Genomic DNA, 23,334 nt, shown 5'->3' with positions numbered 1-23,334 from the left:
TCTAGTCTGTTTGGCTACGGGAAATTTCAAACATGTACACAAGTTTGTTTATACAGTAGCGGTGTGTGCACACTGAAAAAGCAGAACCAGGTAAACAATGGTATGAATTTCATTTATTTAAAACAGTATTTCTCACCTTCCTCAAATTGAAGACTGCAAAAAATAAAAGCAGTGCTTGAGCTGTCATTCACCCCGGAGCAGTGCTGCTGTGTCCCCACGCTGTGACCCCTGCGCCCCCGAAACCGCAGCTCACGCCATCTATCTCACCTCGCTTTACAAAACAGTCCTGAAAGCTTAATCAAATAAAGCTACTGTACATGACATTTACATTAGAAAAAGACAGCTGGATATAGGAAAGCCAGGTGTGGTGTTCCCTTTAAGTGAAGTTTGCTCCACAGTTAGGGCATCTTCGCTTCCTCAAGGCAAAACAGCAGATGAACCCAAATGGGAATAAGATGATGGCCAAGAAGATGCCCAGGAAGGTGAAGGAGTCCTCCAGAACCCCGACTCTGTGGAGAGAGGAGAGGGGCACTCACGTCAGGGCGCTGGGCAGAGCCACACCTAGGGAGGCCCTTCTGTCCTCGGCCCCCCACACAAGAGGGGACAGAGACCGTGAGCACGTGTGGCCCCAGTGCCTCAGTGACCGTGTCCCCAGCCGTCTTTGCCCCCAGCAACTAACCCACCCAGCTGTCACGCGCGCAGGTCACGCAGGAGGCGGCCCGCGACTGCTCCCCACCGCTACTCCAGAATCCACTGAAGGGAGGGGGGAGTTACTGGAAGGAATCCTCACATCTTGACAAGAAAATTCACTTTCCTTGTTACCTACCATGGTATCTCCTCCGTTACAAAAGGGAACAAGAAGCAAATGCTAGTTTCTGTAAAAATCCTAGATCAAGAAGTTAGACCAAGAAAACGGAATCATTTTAGGGTATTTTCCCCCACTGTTGAAAAATTTCATTCTTCCATCCTCTAGAGGGAAATTCGAAAAACTGGTATTAGAATTCTGTTTGGGGGAAAGGTACCATAGATTTTAGTGAAGGATTAAAATCAGCCATATTTACAAGGTCTCTAAGAAGACCACTTATCTTGAGAAATTTAATCTCCCATTTCTTCTTCACAAAGTCAAGTTTACCTTCAGTGTGCACCACACACATGCCCAGGGGCTGTCACCCCAACCCTGTGCTAGGACTGTAGGTTCAGTGACCTGAAGTCACCGCTCCCATTCCAGGGTTACTTTCAGAGGCCCCAAAGGTGGGAAGTAGGAGCCATATGCTCAGCTCTGTGACTGCTTCTTACTTCTAGAAAGTTCTGGACAGCTGAAATTAAAATAACAGCCAGCTCAGCCCTAATGAACAATGCCTCACATTCCAGAGAACCAAGTTCCTCCCTAGGCAGCCAGAGACCCCTCCAGTCTCATCCACCACTCTGTGAGCAAAGAGCCCTTGTGAACAAGGCACTTCACCAGAATTCACCAGAACAAACATGCCAAATCCCCCAGGGCTGACAGGAGGTAGACCAGTAAGCAGACAGACTTGACCCCCCCACCCCACTCCCTGCTGCCCTCCCGGAGCCCCCTGCCTGCACGGGGCGGAAGCCTCTCCCTCGGCCCACACCTCCGCTCCTTTGTCTTCAAATGCTGCTGAGGACCTCCTGTGCCCACAAGGCTTTGGGAGCGGCTGCTCCTCCTTTTGCCACCTTGTGCGCAGAGAGAGAAGGTTCAGCTTAACAGAAGGTCAAGTGTCAAGGTGAAACGCCACCAGACGGCTTCCTCCACTCCAAATGCCAAACCTGCCCCCGCCCCTTCGGAGCAGTTTCCTGCCCACAGCAGTGGCGACCCCGCTGGGCCAGGGCTCCAGCCCGCGCCCCCTGCCCTGCCGAGCAGGCGCCAGGCCAAGAGTCACGAGAAACAAACTAGACTGAGGAAGCCTGGTTGGCAGCATCTTAAGACAAAGACACTCGATGCCCACTTCCTGTCCTACCCACTCAGGAAGGAGCTGCCTAGAACGTCTGCAAGGGACAGGACCCTGTAGCACCGCTAACCAATGGGCTCGTCCTGAAACCCCAGTTTCCCCAGTAAGCTCTGCAGAAAAGAAAAGGTTTTTTTAGTTAATTTGAGGAAACTCCCTACCCCCCGCCCATCCTGGAGTCACAGTGCAGGAGTCCGAGAAACCCCGAGGTAAAGACCCTGTCGCACTGCCCCAGCGGGCGCTTCCCACGCTGGCCTGTGTGTGGACGGTCGGGCCGCAGGCAAGGCTGGGCAGAGGGGGAGCTGATCAAGCCTGAGTTTCCGTCCGCAGAGTTGTCTGCTCTGGTCTATGCTGCTACACAAGTCTTGCAACTGGAGTCCTCCAAGGACTGCCAAGGTCGCCAGGTCCCCACACTGTTCTTCTGCCCCTGGTGGCTGTCCCTGTCCCTGGGAGCCAGACTCAACGGTGCAGACCCCACTTCACACCTGCCCCACCTGAAAAAACGCCAGCGGCCTTGCTGCCCGGGACTGAGGCTTCAGGGAGGTCCTGGGCCACACACGGGGACAGGAACGCACCTGCTCTGTCCACCGTCCTCGCCAACAGCTCCTGCAACTGTGGAAGCTAATCAAGCCACTTTCCCAGCAGCTGGAGGTGGCCTGGGACCGCACCCACCCCTAGCTTTGGTACCACCCAGGACCCCCGTCCGCCTCTCTCTCGGCCTCTTAAGTTCCACCCGCAGCCGAAATCCCAAGAATCCCACCAGCTCACGCCAGTTAGGATGCCCAAGGAGAAAGCGGAGGGCAGCAATGAACCAGGCCTCACAGCTGGGTCGCAAGCACCAACTGAGAACCTTCCAGAGCAGCCTGCACTCTGTAGGAGTGTGGAAGAGGCCTTGCCCTCCAGGGGCGAGTGAGGCCCAAGGACAGGGACTACCTGGCCGAGCACCTACCGAGGCTGGACAACTCCACATCAGCCCACTTGAGAATCGAAGTTGTTAGCAAAACCTAGAACCCAGCGCGACCGCTCGAAGCTCCAAATGCCTGGGAGGAGGCCAGGCCCAAGGCGTGTCCTGCTGTCCTCCAACCCTCCGCACCCAGAGCCGTCTCCCCGCAGTGGAGGGGCGGCGCGGGCAGGAGCTATGGGCGCGGCCTAGCGCGCCTCCCTACACGGGGCACCCGTCGGGGCGCAGGCGGCTGTCGGGCCACTTATCCCCCGCATCTCCGAGACCCGGCTCTCCGCGGCCCGCAATGGAGGAAACGCAGGGGGCAGGGGCACCCCCAGGCCCTCTCTGCCCGTGAGGCCAGGGACCGGCCCTGCCCGAGCACTACGCTTCCCAGCAGCAGAGCAGTGGCTAACGTGGGCCAACGAGGGCCCCCGCTCCTCTGTCCTCCCTGAGGAGCACTGTCAGACGCAGACGGGGGCGCCCTCCCCCGGCCCACCTGCCCGGGCCAGAGCCCTAGGCTCACCCCGTCCGCCTTCCCCACACTCTAAACACGGCCTGGCCACAGGTCTCTGGGAAGAGCAAGGGCCTTTCCCTTCAGGGACGAGGGGCTGTCCCCTCCAGCAAGTCCGCGACCAAACCACCTTCCACGGGGTAACGACCCGAACCCGACACACTTTCCAGCCAGCGGAAGCCTCCAAGCATGGGGTCAGCCCTCAGGTACCACACTTGCCACCCAGGAGTCCACACACCTCTTCCACACAATAGAAAACTCTGGAAGAACTTGACTATAGCTTTGTAGCGAACACGCCTGGCAGCCACCTGTGACCTGAACTACCTCAAGGCCATTTACGGTCATAATTCATCCTCTTCATGTGAATATTCACGTCTTGTTGCAAAAATAATGTTCTCACCATGGGTACTGCCCCCAACCTCAATAACCATGCTGGCGTACTTAAAGTTTTTAAAGATCCAGAATCTTCTGAGTAGAGAAACACAATCTGATCTCTGGGCCACTTTTGATGGAGCAAGACTTCTGGTGGCAGAACAAACCTGTCCCCAGTGCCTGTCCCCATGGGCACCCCAGAAGGGAAGGGATGTCCCAGGACAACCCTGACCCAGACTGCCTCCTGCAAACGGGGTCACACACTCTTCCTCTCCGACCACCCCCACTCCTGCCCCGAAAAGCCCGGGTCAGTTCAGAACGAGCTTCACCTCTCCACTGGCTCGGAACCCAAACCGACTGAGCAAGCCGCCCCCGCCGAGGCTGGAGGCCCGCCCCGCTCTTGAGCAACAGACTGGGGTGGGGGGGGCGGTCAGGGAAGGATGTGGAAGCTGGAGAAACTGGGAACTGACAAATTCTGAAAACGCTTCTTTAAACTCCCAACTCCGACCCTACCAAGAAAGCGGCGGCCACTTGCCGTCTGACCGGGGCGGGCCTGGGCAAGGTTCTCCGCGAGCAGAGGACGGGGCTCCCGCCTCCCGAGGGACAGCAGACCGGCCCAGAGAGGCCCAGAGAGGTCGAGGGGACTGAGCGCCGAGCGGCCCCGGGACCGGCCATCGGCCACCAGCAGACCCCGCAGTCCCCAGGCCGCCTCCGTATTCCTCACGGCAACCGCACCCCAGAGCCCCGGGGCCTTCAGGGCCACAAGTCCAGCAGCCCCCGCTCGGCCTGGCTGCTCAGGACACAGGCCCGATGCACCCCAGGAGCAAGCCCAGACCGGCCCTCCCGGGAAGCCCAAGTCTCCTCAGGGAAGAGAAAGCAGAGACTTCGTCCCAGCGGCCTTCAGCCCGGAGCAGAGGTTCGGGGACCAGATGCCCAAAGCACACAGCCCACCGCGGACCTCACCCCGCCTGGAGGCGCCCTGTCTGTCCTCTGCTGTCCCAACAGCCTCCACTACTTACAGGCCTCCCGGAGCAGAAGCGCCCAGGGCGGGTGCCCGGGGGAGGGCGGCCCGCAGGAGGTGCTGCGGAGCACCCCAGCCCAGGCCTGCACCCACAGAGGCCCCGGCACTCGCGAGCTGCGCACCCTGGCCAGCGCCAGCCAGGGCACGAGTCCCAGGCGGAGCACTGCTGCCCTGTCAGGCTGGGGAGAACCCACAAGCCGGAGGCCGTGGGCAGGGCCCATCCTAGCAGCCTGTTTTCCAGGCAGCCCAGGCCCAGCCCACTCCTCAGGGCAAGGCCAAGGCCAGAACTAGATGCCCCACGAGCTGGGGCCCCCCCAGCCCCCGCCTGCGGCCCACTATCAGACACCCCAGGTTCTGTCACAGACACCTTCCTCTCAGGACCCCTCCACACACCCCACCCTGTCCCCCCATGCCCTGGATGTACCCTCAGCCTGCCTCTGCCCCCCACCAGGGCTCTTCCAGGGTCGCCAGCCCCCTCCCCCGCTGACACCTGGGACCTGACCGCTCGGGCTTCTGGGTAAGCATCCGACCCTGACAGCTGTTCCTTGAGCCTCTCTTGGCTTCCAAGGCCCCACTCATTTCTGGATCTCCTCACACCCCTCCAGTTACCCCCAAAACTAAATGCCCAGAGACACCCGGCCGGCTCGGTGCCTGCTGCTTTACACACGCTCTGGCCTTTGACCCATGCTGCCCACTGAGCCCTCCCGACAGGCTGCCCCGCACAGCCCAGGGTGAACCCAGCTAGACCTGGGCTCCCAGACTCCGGGGGTGCCACCTCCTCTCCTCCTGCATCGAGGGACAGCCCAGGCCCCCCAGGGGAGGATCGGCTGCAGAGAGGCCGGGGCCCGGCCAAAGCCCTGGCTGGGCAAGACGGCGCGAGTCCGGACAGACGGGGGTGAAACGAGACGCGCGCGCCCCCGCCGGGCTCCAAGGCAAAGCGTTCTCGGAGCCCACTAAAAAGGGAAGATGGGGTCAAGCTGCTTAAGATGATGGCCAAGCTGACAAGTGACACAGGCCTCTTATGCCAAGCCTCACTCAGAAGGAATCACAGACGTGTGACTTGGGCAAATCCCTGCCAAGCTACCAGGGAGGGAAGGGGACACAGCCTGGCAGCTTGGATGGAAAGGGAGACAGCGCGGTCACATGACAAGGGGCCTGTCTCCCAAGCCCAGATGCCAGACAGTGGCCTCACTGGGCTGTGCCCCAGGGGACACCTCTCCACTCTCCCCATAGGGGAGCCACCCCAGGGCCATGGACCCACTCCCCAACCTGGCCTCCCCCCGCTTCCCACTGCCCATCTCCCAGGCCCCCCGCCCGCTGCCGAGGAAGCTGGCCCCACACCCCACCACTGCAAAGGCAGAGAAAGGCCTCCCGGAGCCAAGGGGCCACCCGCTCTCCAGCAGCAGAGGGCACGGCGGGCAGCAGGCGGGAACACTCGAGCCGAAGCACCCAAGTGCTGGGGGGCGGGGCCTTACTGACAGTCCACAGACTGGAGGGACGCCGGGGACAGGCCAAGAGGGAATCAGAGCCTTTGGCCCCAACTCAGTCCCCAAACTTGCTCTCAGAACTCCTCCTCCCTCCTTCCCCCCAGAGACAGACAGGATAGTGATCCCGACGCGAAAAAACCCACCCCCACTGCGGGTGCCGCACACCTCAGCCTTCAGGAAGCTGACCTTGATCCAGATTCTGCAGGACTAGGGCTCTGGGACCCCAGTCAGCAGAAGCCACAGGCCTCTGACTCTGGGGAACGGGAAGTAGCTGGGGAAAGCGCTCCCCACTCGGCAGCAGCCTCAGGGGCCTTACGGCTACTCTCACCCCAGACGCTTGGGCCAGGAAGGGCTTCACAGAGCACCCCAAGACACCCCCACTTCCCGGGCGGGAAAACAGAGCCGAGATCCGAATGCAGCGCCTGCAACAGGCTGGGCACCGGCTGGGATGTGCACTCAGCCACGGCATAGAGACACTGAGATCCCAGCCAGACCGCTCTGGCCCAGACACCTTTCTGAGCCTCCTCCTAAACTGGGGAGTTCACTCCAAGATTCTCCCGCCCAAAAATAGGCCCTTGGAATCCTCCAGCTGGCCCGACTAGGGACTCTCACCACAGGACTGTGTACACAGCCAGGGCTCTGAGCACCCAACACCAGCCTCAAAGCCAAAGACAGGGAGTTTCCCATCACCCCCTTCTGCACACAGGCCCCCCTGAGTCCCAGTGGCTCGCTTCACAGGCGACCCGGCCCCAAGCCCTGCCCGGCCCAGCAGCATTCCTCCAGCTCTCGGGCCACGTCCATTCTTGCCACCCTCGTGCCTTCAAATCCCAACAGCTGTGATGCCCCCAGGTGCCGACAGAGAATGGTGCCCACGAGGGTGCAAGTCATTTGTCTTTCCCCCAACCCCCTTCACGGTCCCCCAAAGCCGTATCAAAAGACACACCTGTCCTGAGTTTACAGACGAGGTCCCTGCCCCACAGGCCCCTGCTACTGGGCCCCCGGTTGGCTCTGGAGTCCAGCCCCCGACCCCCCATCTCTGTGCGGCCCTCCTTCTCCCACACAGTGACCCCTGTGACTCTGAAACCTTTAACTTCCCCCTTGACTCCACTCTGGGCCTTCCAGATACACCTTTGACGTTAAGTCTAAATGGAAACCAGCATTTCTCAATTTCACCTCGGAGACTTCAACTTCCTTCTGCCAGACAAGCTGAAGACCTGCACTCTTGCATCAGGCAAGCAAGGACCAAGTCTCAGCTGAATCTGAACCCTCACGACCCACACAGAACAAGCACGTAGCTAGCTGCAGTTCTCACACCACAAGGACAATTGTGAGACCCTGGAGGCTTTGGTTTGAGAATACGAAAAAGAGCTCCTGCCCCACACAAAGAACCATGGTGTTTCCATCATCCTCCCGCTAACGGCCCGGCCTGGGTGTTGCTCCCCTGGCCTCCTGGACCTCCGGATCCCTGGACTCTCTGGCCATGTGAGTCAGGGCTCTCCTGCCAGGGCACTTCTAGCTGCCCTGCCCAGGAAAAGGAAACCTCCCCACCACCTTCAAGAATCAATTTTAGTGTATGTGCTGCCCAAGCAAGCACCACCTTCAAATATCAAATGCTGGTCCCAGAACCAGGAACACCAGGTGTTAACATTTCTGCATCCCACTCAATTGGGACTCACGGACCCCAAAACCACTCAACTCTGCAGGAAAGAAAACCCCTCCCTGATGACCCATGAAACAACGTTGACACCTAAGGACAAATGAACCCACTCTCTCCCACACCGCAGGTCAGCAGCTTGTCCCAAGACTGACCCACCTCCCAGCGAGTCTGCCTTCCTGAAGCTCTGGGGGCCAGCCCCCCCACCCCGGCCTGTGACATACCTGCAGACTGGGCAGCCTCCAACGACCACGATGGAATTGGCAGGGTACCTGGTGACATTTCGACTGTGGATGTTGTAGACCCTGGGGTGGTGGGTGGGTATCCCTGTGGGCAGGAAGGCACATGAGAACGGGGCAGGGAGGAAAACTGCTTAGTCTGAGGGCTACTTCTCCTGCCGTCCCCCCGCCCCGCACCCAAACTTATCCTTTCCAAAATCCAGACAACGGCCCGCCTCCACTAAGTGCCCGCTATGGGCTTTACCCGGGGCTAATTTACAGACGGCACCTGGTTAACGAAGTTAATAGGAAACAAGGCCACGGCGCATCGCGGGTTGGGCAGGCCCAGGGCTCGCGACCCCCAGGCCGGCAGAGGGCCCGAGAGCGGGCTCCCGGTGCGGGAGACTCACTCGCCCCACCTCCCCGTCGTCCCCACGAGCTCGGCGTTCGCGGCCCCTCTGCAGCGCCCGCATGGGCAACCCCCCCCTCCCGGGCACGGCCGGGCCGCGCCCCCCGCCGCAGCGGCGTCCGGAGAAAAGTTGGTTTCGGGGTTAAAGGTCGCCACAGGTCCGGGCCCAAAGTTTGGTCCTAGGGCTGTGGACCCGGCGCCCAGCCCCGACCCCGGCCCTCCCCGACCCTCCCCGCCGGCCGCCGGGCGCACCTGTGACGAGGTAGGGGTAGGGCGGCGGCGGGGGCGCGGCGGGGATGGCGCCGTAGCCGTGCGGGCCGCACGCGAAGTCGCCCTGGCCGGCCTCCAGGTTGTAGGCGGGCGGCCGCTCCTGCAGCAGGGGCTTGTGGTCCATGGCGGGCGGCGCCCACCGCGCCCGGCCCGGCTCCCGCCCGGACTCTCGCAAAGACTCCCGCTCCCGCGCTGGCTCGGACTCGCGCGGACGCCCGGACCCAGCGGCGGGACCCGCTCCTCCCGGGCGGCGGCAGCGGCTGCGGGGCTGGGCCCCTCTCGGAGGCGGGCGCCGCGGGCTTCCCCTCCGCGCCTCCCCCCTGGCCAGTCACAAGACCCGGGTCACGTGGCGCGGCTCCCGGCGGGGGTGCGGCGCGGGGCGGGGCCGGAGCGGCGTCTTAAAGGGGCCGCGCCCGCCCCTGGTCACCCTGTCGGACACTTGTCGGCCTTGACCTCGCGCTCTTCCCCGCCCCCGCTCCACGGCCCAGAGACCGCCGCCCGAGGGGAGACTCCGCGCCACAAACACGAATGCAAAGGAGATTTCGCACTGGGGTCGCAACCTCTATGGCCCGTGGACTCCGCCCCTTCCAGCGCCTGGGCCCGCTCCACCCATCTCCGAGTGAAGACCCCCTTGGCCGGCTGGACATCTGATTCCCCGAGCCCACTCACCACAGGGAAGGGTAGAGGCCCGGGGCGGCCAGGAGAAGAGTCCAGAGGGGCGAGTCCCCCGGCCGTCTCCTGACTGTCACCGCTCCGGGGCAAAGGGGTCGGAGGCTCCGCGTTCCGAGCGACCCGGGATCCCAATCAGGGCGGCGACCCGGGTCGTGGAAGCGCAGACTCCTGCAGAAAAAAGCAGCACGTGCTTTTTCTCAGCCTTGCCTGCTCACGCTCAGCTGATGTTCATTCCCTCGGTTTTCTTCTTGATAAATTGAATTAGGTAATTTCTAGGAGTTGTAGCCGCTGATAACAAATAATTACTCGCTTGGGGACAAAACTCAATACTGAGCACCTACTACGTGACAAGCACTGTCCCTCCGTCGTTCGTCGGTTTTGCTAATCGTCACAAAAACCCGGGAGGTACTTTTTAGCCCTAGTTCGCAGCCGGGGACCGAGGCTCAAACAAGGGGAGTGGCCTAAACTTGACGCAAAGACCAACCACTAGGTTGGGTTCCCTCACTGTAGCAGTCTCATCCCCGCCGCCAATGCTTGGTGGGTTTGTAGTAACACTTGGAAAAGAAGGATCTGCAAGCTTAACGCCCCTTACATTCGTAGCTCCTCTAGGTCTTTCGAGGGCCTTCTGTAGCCTTTGGTGTTTCCCATCTCCTTTCATGGGACCTGCAGCATGATCCAGCAAGAGGACAAAGGACAGCTCAGACCCCACCGTATTTTTAACATTTCCTCAGACCGTCTTATCCCTGGGTCACAAAGTTTAGCTCTTCAAAGCCCACCTCCCGTACCAGTCGTCATCATCATCTCGGCATCCTGTGGGGGAGAAATGAGGGGCGGGCCTGACTAGCATTAGGGGAGAGCCAGGTCAAGAATGGAGGTGGGGAGGGGGGGTGGCTGGGTGGCTCACTGGGTTAAGCCGCTGCCTTCGGCTCAGGTCACGATCTCAGGGTCCTGGGATCAAGTCCCATATTGGGCTCTCTGCTCAGCAGGGAGCCTGCTTCCCTCTCTCTCTCTCTCTGCCTGCCTCTCTCTCCATCTACTTGTGATCTCTCTCTGTCAAATAAATAAATAAAATCTTTAAAAAAAAAAAAAAGTTAAAAAAAAAAAAAAAAGAATGGAGACGGGACAAGAGTGGCCCAAGACTTTGTGGCCAGCAGGGGTGCTGGCCTTGGAGAGAGATGGCCCCACGGTGTGAGAGCCCCACCAAGGAAGAATAGGGGTGCATCCCCAACCTCACCAACCAGTCAAAAGTGGGCTTGGGTCAAGCCAGCTAACATCTGGGCAGCTGTGGACACCCGTAGGGGCCCCTATCATTCCCAGCCTTGCAACTGCTCATGAGGTAGTTCAGTGAGGTCCTTTCCATTCGACTAAAGTTGGCTGATGTCCTTTCAATTTCTTGATTAATTTCCCCTTCATGATATGCCTTTGTTTACTAACTCAAGCTCCACAGAATCCTTGGCCTCTTGCTCCCTTCTCCTCCAATGATTGGTTCCCACCCCCCACCCCGCACCCTGCACCCCAGCAGCATCCCCTACCTTGGAAATCCATATTCATGAATGAGACGGTGTGAGCTTGGGATTTCCCAACATCACTTTGTGGGGACATTGCTCACAGACACAAAATAGGTCCTGCTGCTTCATTCAGGAGCAAGTTGAGTGTGGCCTATTATCCTGGGTTCTGTCTTGAAAGGCTTGGGGGGGTAGGGGACACACAAAAGAAGCCCTCTGGTAGGGAGTGAGTAAGCTCACAATGGCAGCGCAGCAAGGCTTGTGCAGTGAGGAGGTTAGAGGTACCCGTGAACCCTGGGTACCCTAAGAGGACCAGGGCAGAAGTCCCGTTTAGAATACCAGTGGTGGGGTGCCTGGTGGCTCAGTGGGTTAATCCTCTGCTTTTAGCTCAGGTCATGAGCTCAGGATCCTGGGATCGAGCTGCGCATCCAGCTCTCTGCTCAGCCGGGAGCCTGCTTCCCCTGACTTTTCTCTGCCTACTTGTGATCTCTGTCAAATGAACAAATATTTTTTAAAAAAGTATTTATGGAGCACATACTCTGCAACAAAACTGGCAACACCCACCCTCATGGAGCTACACTTTAATGGGGTGGAGGCGGTCACGGAAAGTGGGGAGTGCTACAGGGTGGAAATGAGCAGGGTCAAGGGCATGGCGGTGAGGTGGCCAAAGTGGTGCACCGGTGTGTGATCTCGCATCAGTGTTTGGAGTGGGTGCCTTGAGAAGGTGAGCAGAGCCTGGAGGGAGGTCGGAGTTAGCCGTGAGACCAGAAGGACCGGCTTCTGACTGTGCTCTGAGGGGAACTATTACATGGGAAGAGGGAGGATGTGGGAGAAAGAGGGGAGAAGGGGCCGTGCTGGGATCCCAGGGTCACCCACAGAAACGGGAGAAGGTGCAGCACGTGGGTGCCCATGCAGCTGGAGGGAGGTGAGGCAGGGGGTTTGGTCTTGGGACTGCTTCTGTTTTCTGTATGACATGGGAAGCAAGGTCAGCAGTGAGGCCGAGGCTAGGGGAGCGGTGCTGGGGTTCCAGGAAAGAGGAGGAAGTAGGGGAGTCACCGAGGAGAATGGGCACTTGGCTAGGCGAGAGAGCCAGGCTCTGACCACGGGGCAGTGTAAGAGCGGACCGAGGGCAGTGATGCTATGTCAGAGCGGGACCGGGAATCATCTCACCCGTGTTACCAAAAAGAGACAAAGCAAACCAAGACTTAATACCCTGCCCCACTGCAGTTTCAGCCCTTCCCAGGAGTGCAGTTTTAAGCCGGTCCATCTGGAATCTCCTGGCCAGCAGCGGTGAGGTGATCCATGGGACAGAACCCTGCTATCCCCCTAAGAGGAGGCTCTCTCCTTGCCCTGTCCCCTTCTGCCTACGAAAGGCTCCCATTTTGTGCAGCTCTCCGGAGCGCCTTTTCTATCTGCAGGATGGGATGCTGCCCCTTCACAAGTCACCGACTAAAGTCAATTTGATCTTTAAACCTACTCAGTCGAGGTTATAACCACCTCAGTTCATCCCCAGGGCCATCCCATGAAGTAGAGTTGCCCGCCCCTCCACTGCTTGACTCAGAGAGGTCCAGTCATTTTTCTAAGGTCTCTCAGCCACGAAAGGTGGATCTTCCGATCCCACATTGGCACTCCTGCCGATCCTTATACACTGCTTCCACGCAAAGTGCACCAAAAAAGCCAGCCACTGCTGATTTTTACCAGAAATGCACTCCGATTGTAGAAGACTTGGAACATATCTTCCTCTGAGCACATTTTTCAGATAGCTAAAATTCTACACGCTTATCTCATGTGTACATCGAATTTTTTTTTTTTTTAGTATTGCTTCATCCATATAAGTGAGTAAATACGATTTTTAACTGTTATGTGTACAGGTCTTAGGAGCACTCTGCAAGGGATCTGGTCAGGCAGTGCACGTGCTGGCCCCTGCCTGGGAGGTGCCACTGTCCTCCAGACCTTGGCAGTCACCAAGGACTCTCCTCAGATGTAGCCAGAGGAAACCAAAACAAGAATCATCCTCTTTTTGCAGAATGCTGATTACCCATCACGTGAGTGTCTTGCACATTCAGGAAACTAGCATCTCACATGGTTGGGATTGTGGTTTAAAAAAAAAAAAAGTTGAGAGAGAAAGAAAGAAAAAGTAGCAGCAGCAGATATTTCAAAATCCAAGGTGGTAACCAATTACAAGCGCCTGGCTCAGAGAACGCACTCACCAAATACTTGCTAAATGTTTATCTTAGATAAACACTAAGTTTTAAGTTTTATGGGAAGTCTCCTAATTCTACTAGGCAAATATTTCTAGGTATTTCATAAATTAAGTACATACGTTCTATGCAACACAGGTGACAATTTCGTTCTGGGTCACATGGTAACTCTCATCATAATATATATTACTAAATAATATACATTACCATATTTAAATCCAAACAACAGCCTTCATTCTCTAAGAAGTGGTCCTCCCTCCGTCGGTCTACCTGGTAGAACGCACTCATACAAACACAGAAAATGTCTCTGTAAGTCAACATTTTCCAGCAATTCTCACAAGAACAGAGAGTAAATTCTGGATAGCAAGTTTCTAGCTAAGTAAGTCTCCAAGCAGCTGTAATCAAACCCCCTGAAAAGCAGCTCCGTATTAATGGATGTAACCGGTATATCTGGACTATTAGGCAAAAACAGGGAAGTCAAACACATTTGCAGCAACCATGTGCAAAATTAATCTAAAGCCTTTTATAGTTAACAGAACATGGTGCTTTTCCAAGACTTCTTGATTGGGGCACGGCGGGGGGGGGGGGGCGGTTGGGAGAGTTCAAAAAAACGACGCCAAATTTGGATGTTGAGGGCAGCACACAGAGGAAGTGGGCTGAGGTTTGGACAATAGCTGGTTGCTGTCCAGATTTCCACAAACAGAACAGCTCTTAGCTGAGCTCATCACTTAACCTTTGTAAGCCAGGCTTCCTTAATATTAAGACTTCAAGCATCCTCTCAAAACTCTTAACGTCTCTTCTGTGGGGGCATTTCTACCTTCTCACCTTCCACAATGACGGGATCCCCATTTCTGAGTGGAACTTACCGGGAGAAACCCAACCTTTGTCATGCTGTTACGTGTCGGGCACTATGTGGGGATTCAGATCAGGGCCAGGATAGTCAGATTTTATGACCCCCAATTTACATATACAGAAAGTACCTATCCCTCCACTCAGTGAGGCCCATTGTGGTTTGGGATAGTGTGTTCTTCCTGTTGCCCCAGTTCCTGGGATTGCAGGTGCTCAGGTACCACTGACCTTGCCCGAGATCATGCAGCTGGTAAGGATTTAAACCTAGATCCTTCCACCTCCAGAACTGAGCTCTGGCCCACAGGACCACGAAGTGCATCCCTCTTCAGGCTAGAAGTAGGTCTGGATCATTCCAGACAGCCATTCCTGGTTTTAAAAAGCCAAGAGTGCCCAGAGTGTAGGGAAGATGAACATGACTGACGCCCTTCGAGACCTCACTCCGCGGTTTTCGTGATCACTGAGTATCATCAGCAGGGGGGAAATGTACCTCCAAAACTTTTCTACCCTCTTCCAGAGGTCAGTGGAAGTTACTCAGATGTGCATAGGTATTTCCCTTTGAACTCTGTCACCATTGTTTATGAGAGTAAAGAGAAACCAAGTGCTTGTTACCATTTAGCAGAGCACCGAATTCAGTCGCAACTGGGCCTCTTCTTTGGTTGGGGGAAAGCACATGACCACTCCCAAGCTGAGATGAGAGGTCACCTCCTTAGGGCCGTGAGGGACCTCTGCGAGCTGCCCCAGCTGGTGATTTTTACAGCCCCTTGCAGGGCCTCCAAGGGTTCTGACCTTCTTTCTCTCAGCCTTTATTCTGTTTAACCAGTGACACCCAGAACTTGGTTCTTCTGCAAGCCACAGAGTGAAACAGAAGAGGCTGAGGCTTTGACATGGTTTCACAGTTTCATGAAGGAGCTCTGTGAAACCAGCCGGCTTGGAGGGCTGAGGGGACTGAGGTCCCCTAGAAGAGAGGCCACCTCTGCTGCAAGGGCCCTCCCCATCCTCAGTCCCTCTCTCCTGGCCAGCCCACCCCGCCCTGTCCAGTGGCCCAGTGGCCCCTACCTGCCGCTTGCACTGTTGTCATGGCTAGCTTCAGGGGGCTGCCCCTGGGCACAGGGAGGGAGCCTGAGGACGGGGCTGGGAACAGCCCCCTGATGCTCCAACAGAAGACAGACAGTGGCTGACATGAAGGAGTGATGGAGGAGAAGGCCCCGGGGGAGGAGCCATCGCGGGGCAGGGAGGCCCAGGAGGAACCAGGCAGAGGACAGAACACAGCCTCACAATACCTCCCTGTTCCGAGATTCTCAGGTTCCGAGCATGGAGTCCCACCATTAGGTACCACCCACGGGACTTTGCCTCTGGCAGTTAAGACAAGCCCACTTAAGATCATTGCCAAGGGCATTCTTGATTAAATCCATGACTTAGGAGAAGTAGGAACTGTAGAGCTATCCAGGTAACCGGCACCAAAGACAAAGGCCCAGAGTCCCATTTTGTCCTGTGTCTCGCCAGTAGGGACAGGTGCAGAAGGAGATTGTAGCCTGCACCATGAGGTAAGAAGAGCCCCCTGAATTCCAGGAACCAAGCACCCTTCGAAACCATCATTCATTCATTTCTGTGGGTCATTTCCCTGACCTTCCTCAGTCGAGTTCCTTCTGGGGTTCCAAGGTGGACCTAAAAAAAAGGAAAACTATTCTACGCCTCCACCAGGAGAAAGCAGGTACCCGGGAGCTGTGCGTAAAGCTGGTGTCAGGATCCAGAAAAGCAAGGGCTGCTGGGAAAGGCCCCACAGGGCCCACTCTGTCCATGGTGGGTCCTGGGTTCACTGGTCACCAGCACTTCAGCCTGAGTACTGCGGGCCAAAGGCTGAAATGGTGTGAAATGTGGACCGGCTCTGCACTGCACACCACACACCATGCTGCCTGTGAGTCTGTTTTCAAACCTGAGCTCTTACCTGAGGATCACATCATTACAGTGAACAAAACCAAGTAGTGGAGAACAATCTGTGGTTGGTGGTGCTATCCGTAACACAACCGTCAGCCCTCTTTAGCTTCAGAGAAGCCCCCGACAGTGAAAACACATCCTCTACCCACATGCTTACACACTGGAACCAAGACCTGTACAGTCTGTCCTTTTTAAGAAACCCCCTAAATAGCCTGAGATGTAACTGTGAGGTCTTTCTTTTAGAGGTGACAGAGCCTTCTTGCCCATATCATGGCTACTGCTCCTGACTTTCGTCACATCCAGGCCTCCGGAGGGGGGTCCCAGCCTCTAGTCCCTCGGGGCACCCCTCCCACCAAGCCTGGGAAGAATCACCCTTCAGAGCCACGCACTCAACCACGCCAAACAGCTCTCCTTGCTTAAACCCAGCCACGGTTCCCCAGTGCCTGCAACACAAAACCCCAGCACTACGGTGTATCGTCCCAGAGTTATGGCACCGTGAGCAGCACGTTCTACATGGCTTAGTCCTTCCCTCTTCCTTGGGGCTTCCCACATCACTCACTTGGCACGTTTTCCTGGGACCTGAGTTGATTGGTCCTGCTCCCCACGCAGAGAGTCCAAGAGGTAGGGTGAGCTGCCCTGCGGTTTTCTGATTAAGCACACGGGCTCCAGGAGATCAAGCTGTCCAGATTCCAGGCCTCCATTGCCTTGACCTACAGACTTGGAGCCCACCTAGGGTTCAGTTTCCTTACCTGTCAAATGGGGTAAGAATTGTAGCAACCTCATCGGATTTTTGTGAGGGGGAATGCGTTTGTGCAGGGGGTGGGGGGCACTGAGTAAGACAGTGGTGCATGGTCTCTGTCTCCGCGCACTGGGTGCTGCCTGGAATCTTGTACAGGAATCTGCACGTCAAAACACCGACATCAGGTAAAGGACAGTCCCTCTGCACCCACACGTATCACAGTAAAGTTTGGGGCAGATCTCTTCATCCTTTCCCGGGGTTCCATGCGTATGTGATTTCCCAGAGCTGACTTCTCCCCTTGTGGACAGTCTATGGTTTGTTGTACAATTTGCTTTTTCTTCTCACTTGAAGATCTTTGCACCTCCATGGAGATGCCCAGGCCCTTTGTCCTCTTACTACAATAGAAGAGATGTCCCCGTTTGTTGGAAGGTCAGGCCCCACACTGAGATTCCGGAACCCAGATTCTTCCCGAGCTGACTAGGTTCCTAACTGTCCCAGAGCATCAGGCACGAAGAGGACACCCACATTCCCTGTACTTTTTTAATGCTCAGTGTAAGCTCTTATGAACCAAATTGTACAAATCTTTCTTTTTACATCTAAAACCCAACTAAAGTAACGGTCTCCACCAACTTAACCTGTAGCTATAAAATATGGCATGGTTAACTATTGCAGACACCACAGACAGCACAGAAGACATAGACTAATTTCCTAGGCTAAATATCAACATCATCGTCAAAATTTCTTTTACTTTTTAAAAAACCTATCATTCTAGGATTATAGCTATATTTATTTTTATATTTTTCCAGGGCTCAAGGCCTCAAACAAAAAGAATACCATCTCTAAGCAGCTGAATTAAGGCATTTTGGTTACAGATGGATTCTTGGCGAGGGCCGATCTAGGCCATCGGACTAAAGTTGCTTTTTAGAAATGTCATTTCCTGCATTGGTCAGATCTAGAAAACCCACACCTTTCACACAGGTTTTAAGTTATTTGCAACCTTATGCCTCCCCTAAAATTATGTTGTTGTTTTTTTAAGATTTTAAATAATCTCTATACCCAATGTGGGGCTCAAACTTACAACCCTGAGATCGAGAGTCACATGCTCGGGGCAACTCGGTGGCACCGTCTGTTAAACATCTGACTCCCGATTTCAGCTCAGGTTATGATCTCTGGGTTATGGGACTGGACCTGAGCTCAGTGGGGAGTCTTCTTGGGATTCTCTCCCTCTCCCTCTGCTGCTTTTGACCTAGCTCCCTACTCCCCTTACCCCCCAAGTCACCTCCCACCCCGCAAGCACAGGCACTTTCTCTCTAAAACAGTCCCGTGCTTTACTGACTGAGCCAGTCAGGCACCCCTAAAATGATACATTTTTAAAGTCTTGCTGGGTGGTATTCCAAAACCCACCTCTGGGTTTTTATGATTGATTAACCTAGTCCTGTCATTATAAAACAGTGACTTCATCTGTCAGCATTACTAAACATTTATGTTTGCCTTATTAGCATTGTTTAAAGTGTTTTTTTTAAAGATTTTATTTATTCAAAAGAGTGAATGAGAGCATGAGAGCATAAGCAGGGGGAGGGGCAGAGGGAGAGGAGAAGTAGGCTCCCCGCTGAGCAGGGAACCCAACACGGGGCTTGGTCCTGGGATCATGACCTGAACTGAAGGCAGACACTTCACCAGCGAAGCTACTCACATGCCGTGCCTTATTAGCATTGCACAAAAATTAAAAAGGCCTCTAGAAATTTTATCATCCAGAAATGAAGGATTGACTCTTCATGGCGCTGTCTTCCTTTGACACTTGGGTGACTGACATTATTACCTACCTGGGAACACGCTGTGAAGCCCGTTCATTACCTGGCTTTTGTGTCTGAACACTGGGGCAGGCACCTGCCCGTTCTCATGAATAATCACCAGCACTGACTGTTCCTGCTTTTTCTGGGGCCACTGGCTCTGTTCCTTGGTCCCTTGCATTTAGCTGTTTCTACTGACACGGACAAAAAAAAGTACAAAGCACTGCTTTATCATTGGGGGAAATCAACACACATATATTTCTTTTTTTTTTCCACGTATATATTTCTAAGCATGTATACCTATGTTAGAAATCTCTTACTATATTCATTTTCTAAGCTACACAACAAAGTATCCCATATTTAGCAACTTAAAACAATGTCCATTTCTCATCTCACAGTGTCTGTTGGTCAGGAGTCTGGGCTCAGCCTTGCTAGGTCTTCTGCTCAGGGTCTCTCAAGCCTGCAACCAACATGTCCTCAGGGTATGTCTCCACTTGGAAGTGTGAGTGGGGAAGAATTCACTGCCAGGCTCATTTGACTGTTGGCTGGATTCATTTCCTTGCAGTTGACTCCTGAGGGCCCCAGCTTCTTACCGGCTGTTGGTCGCCCTCAGATTCTAAAGGCTGCCTGAGTTCCCCTGCCACGTGGCCCTCCCCAGAGGCCGTTTACAACATGGCTGTTTGTTTCTGCAAGGCCAGCAGGAGACAGTGTCTAGCCTCAGGAAGGCCCAAGTCCCTCTTAAAAAGGCCTTTATCTAATTAAGCCCAGCTTACCCAGGATCATCTCCCTTCTAATTAACTCAAAATCTACCGATTTGGGACCTTAATTACATCTGCCAAATCCCTGCATCTCTGCAGGATTCTACTAGCTAGAGGAAAGCCACAGGCCAGCCCGCATCAAAGGAAGGACGACAGAGGGGGCAGAGATCATGGGGCCTCTCTGGGGTCTGTGTCCACACCTACTTAGTGAAAGCAGTGACATTAAACAATCTCTTACAGCTACGCTTGTGCCCACCTGGGAACGTGTCCCTTGGGCTTCGTTACGAATGCACGGCTCTGCCCTAACCCCAGCCGCCCTCTCCCTCCAGGCTCTCTGAGCTCACTGTTTCTTAGTCTCATGTCTCCCCAGCTCCAGCCACCCTGCCTGCCTGCTGGTCCTGGGTTGTTGCACTTGACATTCCCACTATGCACTGCACTCATGTCCTCACTCCTTTATTCAGGCCCCTGCTAAGATGTAGGTCCATCAGAGAAATCCCAAAACTGTGCAGGGGCAGATTAGTGACGAAGAAGACATGCTCTGAGGCCACACGCCTGAAGATTGAATCCCGGCTGCCTCTGGGCAGGGTGACCTATGCCCCAGAGTCGTTCTTGGTCAAGTAAGGACAACAGTCTGGGCCCTTAGAATGGCCTGGCTCATACACCTAATTGTCCACCTCCCTCCTTTCCACCTGGTCTGAGAGTAGACTCCTATGTGGTTCCAGGGCCAGCCTGCCTGCCTTCTTGGCTGTCCAGACACCCTGGTCAGGGATCCCACCACGCTCCCGTCCCTGGTCCTTTTTGGTTTCCGGAGAAATTTCCTTTATAAACTTCTTTCAATTTCATTTCTTTTGGAGCAGGAGACTATTGGCTGCCTATGGAGGCCTCTCCATATCTAAATCAAATTCATTCTTGCTTCTATTTCTCCAAATCACTTCCACTACCTGTCCCACGTCCAACCACTCTCCAATATTTACTAAGTACTTACAATGCCTAAAGAACTATACCAGGTAATGAAGTAGCTTGTCAAACAACCCCGAAGTTCACGTTCCTAAAGCTTCCTTTGATGATCTTCATCATTTAGGGATATAGTGACAATAACTGCAAAATACAAATTGGGAAAAGATCATAGAGCACTTCACCCTTAAAACACACACTTGGGTGTGCCTGGGTGGCTCAGTGGGTTAAGCCACTGCCTTCAGCTAAGGTCATGATCTCAGGGTCCTGGGATCGAGTCCCGCATCAGGTTCTCTGCTCAGCAGGGAGCCTGCTTCCTCCTCTCTCTCTCTGCCTGCCTCTCTGCCTACTTGTGATCTCTGTCAAATAAATAAATAAAATCTTTAAAAAACACACACACACACACACACTTGGAAATATAATGGGGGACCAGAAAGAGGAATTCAGGAATTCTATAAGACCTTATGTTAAGGGCAGCAGTAACATACACCTGACTTTTTCTTTCTTTTTCTTTTCTTTTTTTTTTTTACATTAATGGATTGATTTTAGAGATAGCATGAGCAGGGGAAGAAGCAGAGGGAGAGGTCCAAGAAGACTCCATGCTTAGTGCAGAGCCCAACACAGGGCTTGATCCCCCGAACTTGACATCATAACCTGAGCAGAAACCAAGAGTCAGATGCTCAACCAGCTGAGTCAAGCAGGTGCCCTCAGCTGATGTTTTAAGAGATTAGACTCCAGGCTCTTTCGAGCAGGAGCCTGGAGTATTTAATTTTGTACCTGCACCCACACTGTCCTTGGCCTGCTATCAACTGGCTTGAAAGTAACTCAAGAGCTGCTGTTGGGACTGATTCTTGTGTGAGTGACCTCAGCAGGTTTCCGCCTGCAGCTCTAGCAACTGCACATCTGACACCAGCAACTGCTCGAGGGGGTGAGGACACCACCACTGGCGACTGGGGTTTGCTACCCATCTCACCCCCAGGTCCAAAGCAACTCAGAAGGAATAGTGGAATATGGTGGTGTCCGGGGCACTGGTCCCAGCCCTGCCACTGCCTGGCTCTACAGGGAAAATGGATACGACCATTTCTAACCATTCAGTGTGTGAACTACCTTCTGTTGCCTACAAGATCTGGGAATCTTGGTAAGGCCCCTAAAAGGTGAGATCCTTGCTCCCTCAAACCCCAAGTCCCTCAGACATAGGCAAAGGAGTTGATGTTGGCCAACTGGATACTTGAGCGGGACTTTGGGTCTGTGGTGAGGGGCAGAGAGAACGGACAGATTGGAACACGTGCCACTGATGGCGGGCCCAGAGCGAAGTGGGGGCCATGGCGCTGGGGCAACACCCAACAGCATCAATGCCTGCACCCTGGTGAGGCTGGTGCTGTGGCAAGGAGGGCATGCCGATGGTGGCTCTCGGGGCCCTCATTCCTGCTGGTTTGCTGAATCTGGTTTTCCAGCCCGCTGTCGATGCTGTGAGTTACACGATTCCCACTGCCATGGATACCCTTCCACCTTTCAGTCTGCAACCCCCAAAATTTGAAAATTAGCGATGTGAACACTAGCAAATTACTTTTTCCTTGTACTGTCAGATGGGGCTGGTGACAGCTACTGGGACTGTCCCAATACAGACAGCGCTCTTTCCCCTTCTTTTCTGGGAAGCTCCCAGATGTCAATTTGTAGCATTTATTAACTTGGTTTTATGTATACATTTCAAATCAGAGATACACATAGAAAATGTTTAGAAAATGTTTTTCACTCTTACTTTTCTGGAAATGCTTCAAACATCTCTTCATGTCACTGTCACCATGGTGTCACTATCATGCCAGCATTCTTTCTGTGCCCTCAGATTTCTATCAGTTTATCTTTTTTCTGGGTTGAGTTACAAAATTCTTGAAAATCCTGTGTGATACTGTCACTGGCAAGTTAATCTCATTCATGTAAAACTAGGACTGTTGCTTTTACCATGTGTCCTTTGGGGGAAAAAAACCCTTTTAATTTAATTATTTTAAATACTCAGGGTTTTCTAGATTTTTTTCTTGAGAGAGAGAGAGAGAGAGAGAGAGAGACAGAGAACACGAGAGGGTCAGAGGAACAAAGGGAGAGGGAGAAGCAAACTCCCCACTGAGCAGGGAGGCAGATGTGGGGCTCAATCCCAGGACCCTGGGGCCACAACCCAAGCTGAAGGCAGACAATTAAGCGACTGAGCCACCAGGTACCCCAAAACTAAACCTTTTTAAATTATAAAATATACTAGAGAAGACTGAGACATAAATATTGTGAATTATCATGAAGCAAAACTTACATAATAACTGCCCAGGTGAAGAACTAAAACACTGGCAGCAATCCCAAAGCCTCACTATGTTCCTTTGGTCCTCCAAAGCCATCACATCCTAGTTTTTATGGTAATGTTATGATAACCATTTACTTATCTTTATATTTTTACCATAAACATATGTCGGCAAACGTAATTAAATTCTTGCCTATTTTTGAACTTTGCATATAAAAGGGGTCATATATACTCCTTTAGGATAGCTTTTTTTTTACTCACCATATGTTCTAGATTCATCCATGTTATTGCATCTAGTTGTACTTCATTTTTGTTTACCAATATTTGCTGTATTACTATATCACATTTAGTCATACATTCCACTACCAATGGACACTTGGGAGCTATTAGAAACCGCTGCTAAGAATGTTCTCACATGTGCTCCTAGTGTTTGTATTAGCAAAGGCACTGCTGGCCACGGGGAAGGCCTATCTTCAGCTTCACTAGATAGTATCAGACTGACTTCCCCAGTGAGAGCACCCATTTCTACTTTTACTTGGCCTATGCGGTAGGCAACTCCTTGTGGCTTTAACTTGTATTCTCCTGCTTACTGGTGAGGTTGAACACTTTTTCCTGTTTATTAGCCACTTGTATTTCCTCTTTCCTCTTATGTGCTATTCAGGTCCTTCACCTTTTTCACAATTAAAATGTTTGTCTTTTTCTTACTGATTGGCATGAGTTCTTTCTATGTTCTGGATCCTAGCCCTTTGTTGGTTATGCGTGTTGCAAATATCTTCCGCTCTGTGGCTTGTCTTT

At 53.9% G+C, this 23,334-nt stretch overlaps 1 protein-coding gene across 1 annotated transcript; it reads right to left on the bottom strand.

Moving 5' to 3' along the window:
* Positions 1–96: 96 nt before the first annotated feature.
* On the bottom strand, positions 97–9,186 carry BRI3 (brain protein I3). The gene is made up of 3 exons (XM_082712800.1): positions 8,835–9,186; positions 8,180–8,282; positions 97–509 (listed from the first exon to the last, which is right to left on the bottom strand). The coding sequence occupies exons 1-3, from the start codon at positions 8,974–8,976 to the stop codon at positions 377–379; spliced, it is 378 nt and encodes a 125-aa protein (XP_082568926.1). The 5' UTR covers positions 8,977–9,186; the 3' UTR covers positions 97–376.
* Between the last annotated feature and the right edge of the window lie 14,148 nt (positions 9,187–23,334).

Source organism: Mustela nivalis (genome assembly GCF_964662115.1).
Source record: "Mustela nivalis genome assembly, chromosome: 19".
NCBI classification, from domain to species: domain Eukaryota; kingdom Metazoa; phylum Chordata; class Mammalia; order Carnivora; family Mustelidae; genus Mustela; species Mustela nivalis.
Note: the sequence above shows the minus strand (reverse complement) of the source record. Positions and strands in the feature narration are given on the sequence as shown.

Excerpts from the sequence above, each read along its gene's own strand:
- BRI3 (XM_082712800.1), bottom strand. The coding sequence starts at position 8,976 with ATGGACCACAAGCCCCTGCTGCAGGAGCGGCCGCCCGCCTACAACCTG. Across the intron at positions 8,283-8,834 it reads CTACCCCTACCTCGTCACAG|GGATACCCACCCACCACCCC; the intron begins GTGCGCCCGGCG and ends TCCTGCCCACAG. Across the intron at positions 510-8,179 it reads GGAGGCTGCCCAGTCTGCAG|AGTCGGGGTTCTGGAGGACT; the intron begins GTATGTCACAGG and ends CTCTCTCCACAG.